Source organism: Papilio xuthus, unplaced genomic scaffold (assembly GCF_000836235.2).
Source record: "Papilio xuthus unplaced genomic scaffold, Pxut_1.1 DF828258.1, whole genome shotgun sequence".
In the NCBI taxonomy this organism is placed as follows: Eukaryota; Metazoa; Arthropoda; class Insecta; order Lepidoptera; family Papilionidae; genus Papilio; species Papilio xuthus.
The window spans coordinates 2,273,973-2,283,788 of NW_013530391.1; the positions used below are offsets into that span (position 1 = coordinate 2,273,973).

The following is a 9,816-nucleotide window of genomic DNA, read 5'->3' on the forward strand; positions in this document are numbered from 1 at the left end:
GATACGCTCGTTTCTTGATGGACGCTAAATTGTACTAGTTTGGAAGACACAGTTCTGTTTTTATAAACTCTTTGGTTCTGTTGGTTCTGCAGTTATACTCTATACGTTTTGTCACATTTTTATCATTTTTTCTAATGTCAAAAAGTGACGTTTAACGTTTATTTTTAAAGTTATACCGGCCGGTGCGGCTTTTAATTTGTTATTAGATACCAGTTTCTTGTGTATTTCTACTTAAATATGGAAGAAACAGTAGTATTTCCATCCCCCAATTGGTTTCAAACAACTGGACTAGCTGTAAGCACAGACCGTTGGTTTGTTTTTGGTGGCCCCCAAAAGTCTTTGTGTGTATTAGAACCTATTCCAGATTCACTTGGAATCGTTAAAGGAGATGTGTACCGGGCCCATGTTTTACTCAAAGCCCACTTTGAAAAGTAATACAACTTTTTCGACATTATAAAATTATTGTACGTTCTAATATCATGTTAACAATACACGTTTCTTACAGAGTCGTTAGTGTAGATATATCTCCAGAATGGCCAGAAAAAAAAGCATTTATGAGCGGTAGTGTTGATGGCTGTGTAAAATGTTGGGTTTTAGAGCTAGCAGACAATAAGTATAAACTTAATACTACCCACAGTCATTCTGTGCACAAAAATGAGAAAGAGGTGAAGTAACAGCCATTTATACTTTTTTTAGATAATAAAAAAAAATAGTAAAATTTAAAAGTTTAGAGATTGTGTCTAGTGCTCTATATTTTGTGTATTTATTCTTTCAGGAAGTGGTGGGTGTAGGATACTGTAATGAAACATATGCAGTGACAGTTGGGTCAATGGGATATGTTGTCAAATGGGATCTTAACTCTAATGTGATTAAGACCTATCGTAACTTCTTAAAAACATTCCGACCGACAAGTATGGCTTGTTCTCCCCATGTTCCTTTGAATTTGGCTATTGGTACAAAGCAAGGAGTAATATTTGTAGTAGATTTAACTAGTAAGTATCAATTTATTCATTAAGTTAAAAGATGAAAGAATATTTAACTTGACACTTATCCTTAGTCACATATCAGGCAAAAATTTTAAATAATGAATTTATGAAATAATTCTAACTACAGGTGCAGGAAAAATTTTGTACAAAGTTCGTGGACAAGATGATGAGATTGTTAGTGTAAGCTGGTGTCCTCAGTTTGAAGTTTCAATAAAACAAACACTTGATATTGATAAGAAAGTAAGTGCTAACGAAAGAATGAATAAAATAAGGCTAGAGGCAGAACACTCCAAACAAAATATGAACAACTCTGGTGTGTCTAAAACATTACCAGATGATAGTTTTGATGAATCAATTGTACAGGAGGATGATTTGTTTGATATGTACAAAGATTATGAAACAGATGCTTTTGGACCTAAGAAATATGAACCAGAAGATATACTAGTCAGGGTAAAAGCAGAGGTAAAGACGGAAGTTAGTTATTTAGATGAATGTAAAATTTTAACTGAAGAAATATTAAAAAGAAAAAATCAACCAGAAGAAAGTATAGCAGGTTTAGTTGATGCTTTAGAAAATGTGGCTGTTGATAAAGAAATAGACAGTTCTAATGATGAACTAAAAGCTCATGATGATGATAAGGAAGCAAAAGAAGACTCCACTAAAACAGTTTCTAATCAACACAAGCATCTTGTTTCCAGTTTAGGAAAAAATGGGTGAGTACGGTATTACACTTTGAATTTGCTTTAAATCTATAATGCCAAGTGTTTAGTTCAGATTTTTTGCTTAAAAACCTTCTTGGGTCTCCTTAGAAAAAAAAATCAATATGGTCTAATAGAACTAAGTCTAGTCTAGCAACTGTTCAACTGTGTTCTGAGTTCTACAGATCATTGTGCCTGCCGGTAACCTAATTTTGGTCCTCTTTCTCTTCCCATTCTTTTCTTGTAAGGAAAGAATGGAAGGGCAAGTGGATTTGATAGAGGTAGGGAAACATAGAAATTAGACCAATATAGCCGATTTGTGGATTCAATCCTTTGTTGAATAAATTGCATGTGCAGTTGTGGCTGTGTATGGCCAACTGTTGCTTTGCTATTTTGACGAAATCAGGTGGCCACATGCTCAAAGTTGTGATTTATCTTTTTTACAGTTGCGTTAGAATATGGGCCTCTGGTGGGAAGCTAGTGGGTAGCTGTAATGCTCCTATCTCTAGTAATAAGAACCAGAAGAACATTAAAATACAACAATGCACTACATTGCTGTGGTGCAAGCCTGACACATTGCTAATTGCTGATGGCAGGAGTCAATTGTTACATTGTAATCCATTGAAAATAGATGGGTAATAAATATTTTTTTAATTCAATTTAAAATAAATCATTAATTTTTTAAACTTTCTAACTTTTAAATTAGTTAATGACATAAAAAAACGTAATTTTTTAATAGTATTTTTTATCATGCATGAAAAAATTTCAAAATTGGTGTAATTCATATTAAAGATTTCAACAGGAAAAACAAAATGGTATACAAGTTTCTCCATTCGCAACATAGAAGAGGCTTATTTTCTATTGTGTCTGATGCCCCACGGGTACAAACATCCGAAAACCTTAAGGAAGCAGAAAACTGGAGTGTATGGACAACTGCTCAGGACCGTAATGTGATCAGATGTTCCCTCGGAACCGAGGAAGTTGTTTACACTCATGCAACATGTGGTGGTTTCATATACAATGTGCAGCCATGTCCTTATGATGCTAGAAGGTAAATGGTTTTTTTTTTTAATTTATTTTACTACTAACCGTCGCCCACGACTCCATCCGCGCTTAATTAAAAAAAATCTAATTAGTAGTCTATGTTCGTCCAGACCTAAGACTAGTAAGAAGTGAGATGTGTTACATTTTTTCCCAGTACTACTAGTTGCCCGCCACTCCCTGCCTGCGGTATTAAAAAACAATAATGATGTGTGTTCTTCCAGATTATGTTCTAAATGTGTGCCAAATTTCATTAAAATCTGTTCAGCCATTCCGGAGATACCTTCAAAAAAACATCCTTCCATTTAAACTTTCGCATTTATTATATAATATTAGTAAGATTTAGTTTACCGGTGTTATGTACTATTTTGTGATTTCAACATAATTTATACTGTAACAAATTACCATGAGTTTGCATTACTGTCACATTAGTATTATATAAAAACATATCATTTCTATTGTTTACAAAGAAAAATTCACTTATGATATATACATGAACAGAGTGGCAGTTAGTTCCGGAGATGGAGTGATCAGAGTACTGGAACTGGATGTGGCCGATGACGACGAGATGAAATTATATCTGGGCAACATCACAACATATTGGCAGAATGTGCAGGGCAAAGTGCTGACTGTGGCCTGGCATCCGACTAAAGAGAATCTATTGGCGTTCGGAACTGCTGAAGCTAGGGTATGATTTCTTTTATTTAGATCTTGATGATAGTTTAAATACTTAAAATGCTATTAGTTGAAAAGTCAAAATATTATCAAGTCTTAATAGTAATATATTTTTTTAAATTTTATAGATTTTTTTACGACACAAACCTACTCCAGATTTCTAAAAATACCAACCCTAGATTTAATTATAATCTATACAGTGGTTTAGGAACACATAAAGAACATATAGATATTGATTTTTAAAGATATTTATAAAGATTCTACTTTTAGACTAATAGAAGATTTATAACTCAATAGTTTATTAAAGGTTTAAGGCTTCTAAGTTTTTTTAATTTAAATAATTTTTTCCAGGTTGGTTTGATAGACGCGAATGGTAAAAGTGATCGTCCGGCGCGCACGCTGCTGCCCGCACTCGGTGGTGGCGTGTACTCGCTCTGCTGGGGCGAGGATGACCAGCTGCTTGCTGCCGCTAACGGAGAACTTGTCGTCTATAGGACCAGCAAACCTGATCAACGTAAGTTACACTAATATTATAAATGAAATAGTCCGGATGTATGGAAGGATTTGGCATGTATGTAGAAGATAGCCTAGAATAGCACATATGATATGAATCAATTTTTTTCTTCAATTCCCCGCGGACTGAGTCACGGGCGACGACTAGTATCGTATAAAGCAAGCAGCTAATCTGTTGTGCATATAATAAACACTAGCTGTCTTGCACGTATGTCAAACTGTCTATGAATGTTCAATGTATGTTGCAGCGCCGCAGAGTATAAAGATGTGCGTGGAGGGTGCGCAGTGGGCGGTGAGCTGCGTGCGTGCGCAGGCGCAGAGCGGGCTGCTCGCAGTGGGCAGCTGTGACGGCGCGGTGGCAGTCACCCGCGCAGCCCCGCACTGCACCGCACTTGCAGCTAATTATTTATACACGTGAGATTCTTGCTTCATAGTGATTTGTCATGGATCAAGAGTGCTCCTCTTCCAATATTTTTGGTCTGGTTCGGTAAACCTGGTTAGATTAACTTTTTTATATTTTTTTTGCGTCATTGATTTGCTTTTTAATACAGTTTGACTTAATTGTATGTTTTTTTCTTTAAATTTTTTGATATATTTCATAAGTCAAAAATGTTAAATATGTTTTCTTATGTTAATTTTATGTATATTTTTCAGTAAAATGATATACAATGTGGAGTGGCATCCGGAACAAACGTCTGAAGCTAACGAGGAGTCTCCGTACAAGAATCTCATTGCTGTCTCATCACTAGATAAACAACATAGTATCTCTATCCTTGAGTATGGCGATAAAGAAGGTACTACTTTACTTTAAAAACATTAATTCTAAATAGAATGGTTATGTGAAAGTATATTCAATTTGGGTTATTTAAAACATGAGTTTCACTTAAAATGAATCTTCTACTTTGACATTTACTTGTGTTTTACGTTATCTGTGAAGTCTTTTAAGTTCTCTTTATAAATGATATTTATTTGTTTTTAGACGGCACCAAACAGCTGCAGGTTTGGAAAGTGCTGACTGGGCACAAGCACGCCATCCTGCAGTTAGCTTGGAGTCCGCACAGAGACGAACTTCTGGCATCCACCTCTCAAGACTGTACTATACGGGTATAAATAAAATTACTTACTTGCATATTTGAAATATTCAGGGGCTATAACTAGCACCTAATATTATAAATATGAATCATTTAAATTTCTAATTCTTTATATGAATTTTTAAAAATCACATGTTCCAGAATAAAATATTAAAAAAAAAGTATTTTCTATAAGTGCAATGTTTATCTTACTAATATTATAAATGCGAATGTTTAGGTGGATGTTTGTTAGAAGGTATTTCCAGAACGGCTGCATGGATTACGCTGAAATTTAGCATATATGTAGAACATAGTATGGAAGAACACATAGGTTACTAATTAATTTTTTCAACAGTTTTTTTTCTAGTTGTGTCATAAATAGGTCATACCCAATTCACGCCTAAGTTGCACGTAAGTAAGACTAAAGTAAGTGTAATTGTGTGTAGGTGTGGGACGTAGTGGGCGATGCATGCGTATCGATCTGTAATGCGCACACGCAGTACGCGGTGGGCGTGGCGTGGTGCGCGCGCCCGCAGTTCCCCGCCCACCTGCTCACCGGCGGCGCGGACTGCTCGCTCAGGCTCTGGTCGTACATGGACTACTCCGCGGTTAAATATCAAGGTTACTATCTTATATTATTAACTATAGCTATGTAAGAGCGAGAGAGGTGTCAGAGTTACAATTCTCTCGCTCCATCCCTCAAGGTTAAAAGGTGTGAGTGTATACTATTTTGTGACGTCATAACCTTATTTTATTACAGATATTTCTAAAATATAAGTTATTATAATTAAAATCTCGTAGTTTTTTAAATTAAAATTTTTAAATTTTGTAAACCGATTGTTTTTGAAAAATTCTCTGTTGCGCTATTAATAATAGAATAAATATTTTGCAGGAGAAGAAATTGGCGTTTCGAAAAGAGATAAAAAGAAGCTCAGTAAACAAGTAAAGAAAGCGGAGGATTTTAAATATGAACTTTTAGATAGTCTAGCCGTTGCCCAGGAAGATAAAGTTAAAACAACCAAGAAATACCTTTTACCACTCATACACAAACAAATGCAAACATCCCTCTTATCAGGCGCTAAGCGGATGTTAAAAAACCATATAAATAAGAATTCTGATGATAATAAAATTGAAAAAGATGAATCTGAAAATTTAGAAAGTAAAGTTAATAGTTCCTTGGATAAGGCCGAGTTGGACAAAGAACCGAGCAACAATGATAAAGGATTTGATATTGACTTTATTAAAATGTTCGGCAGCACAAATGATGTTAACGAAGTATTGGATTTGGAATGTAAGTACTTTTTAAGTAACTTTATTCAAAAAACACACCCTCATCATAATTCTCAATTGATTAGATCGAGCAGTTTCTCAGACAAACTGAATATACATAGAAAATTTCGTGAAGATCGGTCAGGTCGTTTCTGAGGAGTATTTTAATAAACATTGTGACACGAGAATTTTATCTACAAGATGCGAAATTAAAAAAAAATAGTAAGCTTAGTGTTCTTCCAGACTATGTTCCACCATCTATGCCATATTTCATCGAGATCCATGCAGCGGTTGGGGAGATACTTTCTAAAAGACATTCCATCCAAACATTCGCATTTATAATAATACTAGCTGTCGCCCGCCACTCCGTCCGCATGAAATTAAAAAAAAACTTGATTAGTAGCTGTCTAGTATGTGGTCTTCCAGACTATGTACTATATTTATGACAAATTTCATCAAGATCTATTGAGCCGTTCCGGGGAGACCTATAAACATCCTCCCATCCATCCATACATCTAAACATTCTGATTTATAATATTAGCAACATATAATATTGTTTCAGTGGAGAACCACAGGACAGGCGGTAACCTAGAGTCGTGTATTATGTTGTGTGTGCTGCGCGGGCGCATAGACTGCGCTGTACAGTTCGCTGTAAAGCGAGACTTACTCTGCCCATATCTCCTCAGTCTCACACCCTGTGTTTCACACAAGTAATTATTTTTTTATTATCTACATTAGCATGCATTTACATCCATACGTAAATGTTCTGAAAACTTTTTGTTTCATACATATTGTTAAGACGAAAAACCGACACTGTGCCGGTGTATCTACAACAACACTAGCCTTATTAAAATTTCCACGTTTATGTCCACTCACTAAGCAATTTGACAATTGTTTTTGGTAACGAAAGCGCGCCATTCATTCCAAATTATTCTAACTTATATTGTCTAAAAATATTTAGATATATCACGTGATTTAGCAAATCTGAGAGGTAGTTTGGTGAAAAATATAGTTAAAATAAGACTATTAAATATCTTTAAGTTTAAAACTACTCAAATAGTCGTTACCTTCTTGTAGTTCCAAACACGAAAACTTTAAAGTTGTTTTAATGTGTTGATAAAAATAATTCATGATTACTTTTGTTAGATATTGGAAAGAAGTGATGCAGCTGTATACAGCTCAATTAGACAGACTCATCGCCAAAGGAGAGGAAGAGAAATATAACTGTAAGTTTATTCCTTTTTAATGTTTAACTAGATATCGCCAGCGGCATCAATCGCGCCAAATTAAAAAAAAAAAAACTTAATAAGTAACCAAATTTCATCAAGATCCATTGAGCCGGTCTTCCAGAGATTCAGAGATACCTCGTAACAAGCAACCATCCATCCATCTAAACTTTGACAATTATAATATTAGTAAGATCTGTTAATTAGGTGTATTTCATGATTTCTACCATTTTGCATAGCAAGTAGTTATATCCACAATATGTTTTTATATGAGTATCTTGGCAGTGGAAACACGTTATAAACAATTTTGCATGTTGTTAGTGTCGCGTAAGTACGGAGGTCCGGTGTACCGCAAGCTGGGCGCGCTGCTCAGTGCGCACGACCTGAAGGCGGCCGTAGCGCTGCTCGCTGAGCACAGGCTCTACAGGGAGGCCTATGTACTCTGTCGCACAAGGTAATGTATTTTCAAAACACCATACGAGTCATTGCGTGAAACACTAACCTAACCGACTTCAGCGGGGTCAGACAAAGTGCGTCAGATCCGAAGCGATTCCATAACGAACTTTCTATAAGTCACGTGATTGTTGCGCGTCGGTTCTATACATTTTTTACTCACCATACTTTGCCTAGCCCCATAGAAAGGAGGTGGCTTTCGTTTTATTATATGTTTTGTTACTTCGTCACTCTGCTTCTGATTGTCCGCTTTTGATAATTCTTTTTTTAGTTGTAGCCGGGTGTAAAGGCCAGCGATGTAGATACATATACATCTACCTACGTAATGCTTTCAATACTACTACGAATATATTTGTATTGAGTTTTATATGTTGTCAGGCACATGGACAGCATAGCTACGGATGTGCTGGGTCTGTGGGCGCAGCACAGCGTTAAAGGCGGCAAATGGGCGATCGCAGCTGTTTGGTAATTACTCTACCATTTTTAACTACTTTGATGTATATACCCCAAATCATTTTATTTTTTTCTTGTAAATATAAAGAAGTAATTGAATATTGATAAAAATTTAAAGAAGTTCAGTCTCGAAAATCTTTTTTTTTCTTTTCATAAATTAATTTCTTCCCTAAATACATATATTAATATACATAAATAAATTGTTAATTTTGTTCACTATAAATATTGTATGTTTAATTTCAGTCACCTTGCTATGGGTGATCTTTCTCAAGCGGCGATGTTTATGGGCAAATCCAGTGAGCCGGAATTCCTGTGCTTAGCTGCCGAAATGGCCAAACTAACTGGACAGACTACATTCGCAGACCATATAGAAGAACGCAAGTCAAATATAATAAAAGAGAAACCTGTCACTGAAAACGAAGACTCGTTAGATGAATTACCAACAAGAATGGAACTCCTGTTAAAAGAAGAAACTAGTACCAAAAAAGAAGAAATTAGAGATCAAGAGACAGTAGAACAAAGTGATATGGATTTACCTTCTAGAATGGAACAACTGTTAAGAGATGTTCAGAAAGAAGAATTAAATGGAACAGAAGTAAAAACAGAATCTCAAACTGACGGAGAAATGGAGAAGTTACCTTCTAAAATGGAACTCCTTTTAAAAGAATATGCAACTGGCTCACAAGAAAAAGAAAGTAATCAGTCTCATGAAAACTGAAGGTGTTTTAGTTAGGAAATAAATTGATATATATGTCATAAAAGACTTCTTCTTTTAATTAAAAGTATAGAATACGATTTTATTGAGTAAAGATTAATGACAACATAAGTATCGGTGTCTTTATGTATTATTGTGTGTAACTTGTATTTTTAATACTAAAGAAAATAAAAAAATAAGTAAACTGCTGTGCATTTAATCCTATTTCTTTGTTCCTGTTTGTTAAAAATAAGTGTGGTTTCTTTTTACAGGTTGTTATAGTTCTTTGTAAGCAGTAGAATTTAGTTCAATAAATTTTAAGATTATAGGTATAAAATTAACCTCACTTATTAAGCTGCTTTAAAAAATGTGTTCTTTAATATTTTTGTCGCAATTGTTTAGTTCTACTATGTATTTCGTTTTAATAAAGTGTTTTTTACTATAAAAAAAGTTTAAATTTTATGTTTGTGGACCAGTTATTTTGAATTTATAAATATGAAGATCAGAGGACCGAGAACGAATATTCATGACAACGTTTTAGTAATATCATCGAAAAAATATGTGCACCGCTTCTGTCGCAAATATTCGGGCTAGGTCCTCTGAAAATGTGTGATAGTGATATACCAGCTGTCTTGGACTATTTTGACTTCTAATTATGTTCAATCCAGAAAGCGTAGGGGACCCACACCCACAGATTGTGATGTCCTAGAACATTCTTTAACTTTCAAAAGACGTACA

At 34.9% G+C, this 9,816-nt stretch overlaps 1 protein-coding gene across 1 annotated transcript; it reads left to right on the plus strand.

Annotated features, from left to right (window-relative positions):
* Positions 1-119: 119 nt before the first annotated feature.
* Positions 120-9,460, plus strand: LOC106113454 (gem-associated protein 5). Its single transcript, XM_013306227.1, has 18 exons — positions 120-431; positions 506-665; positions 776-992; positions 1,114-1,699; positions 2,131-2,319; positions 2,487-2,735; positions 3,227-3,413; positions 3,752-3,914; positions 4,162-4,327; positions 4,568-4,707; positions 4,893-5,017; positions 5,430-5,604; positions 5,876-6,274; positions 6,815-6,962; positions 7,399-7,478; positions 7,800-7,932; positions 8,310-8,396; positions 8,628-9,460. The coding sequence occupies exons 1-18, from the start codon at positions 238-240 to the stop codon at positions 9,100-9,102; spliced, it is 3,873 nt and encodes a 1,290-aa protein (XP_013161681.1). The 5' UTR covers positions 120-237; the 3' UTR covers positions 9,103-9,460.
* Positions 9,461-9,816: the final 356 nt, after the last annotated feature.

Coding starts and splice junctions, on each gene's coding strand:
- LOC106113454 (XM_013306227.1), top strand. CDS start 238: ATGGAAGAAACAGTAGTATTTCCATCCCCCAATTGGTTTCAAACAACT. Junction 666..775: donor TGCACAAAAATGAGAAAGAG/GTGAAGTAACAG, acceptor TTATTCTTTCAG/GAAGTGGTGGGTGTAGGATA. Junction 2,320..2,486: donor AATCCATTGAAAATAGATGG/GTAATAAATATT, acceptor AGATTTCAACAG/GAAAAACAAAATGGTATACA.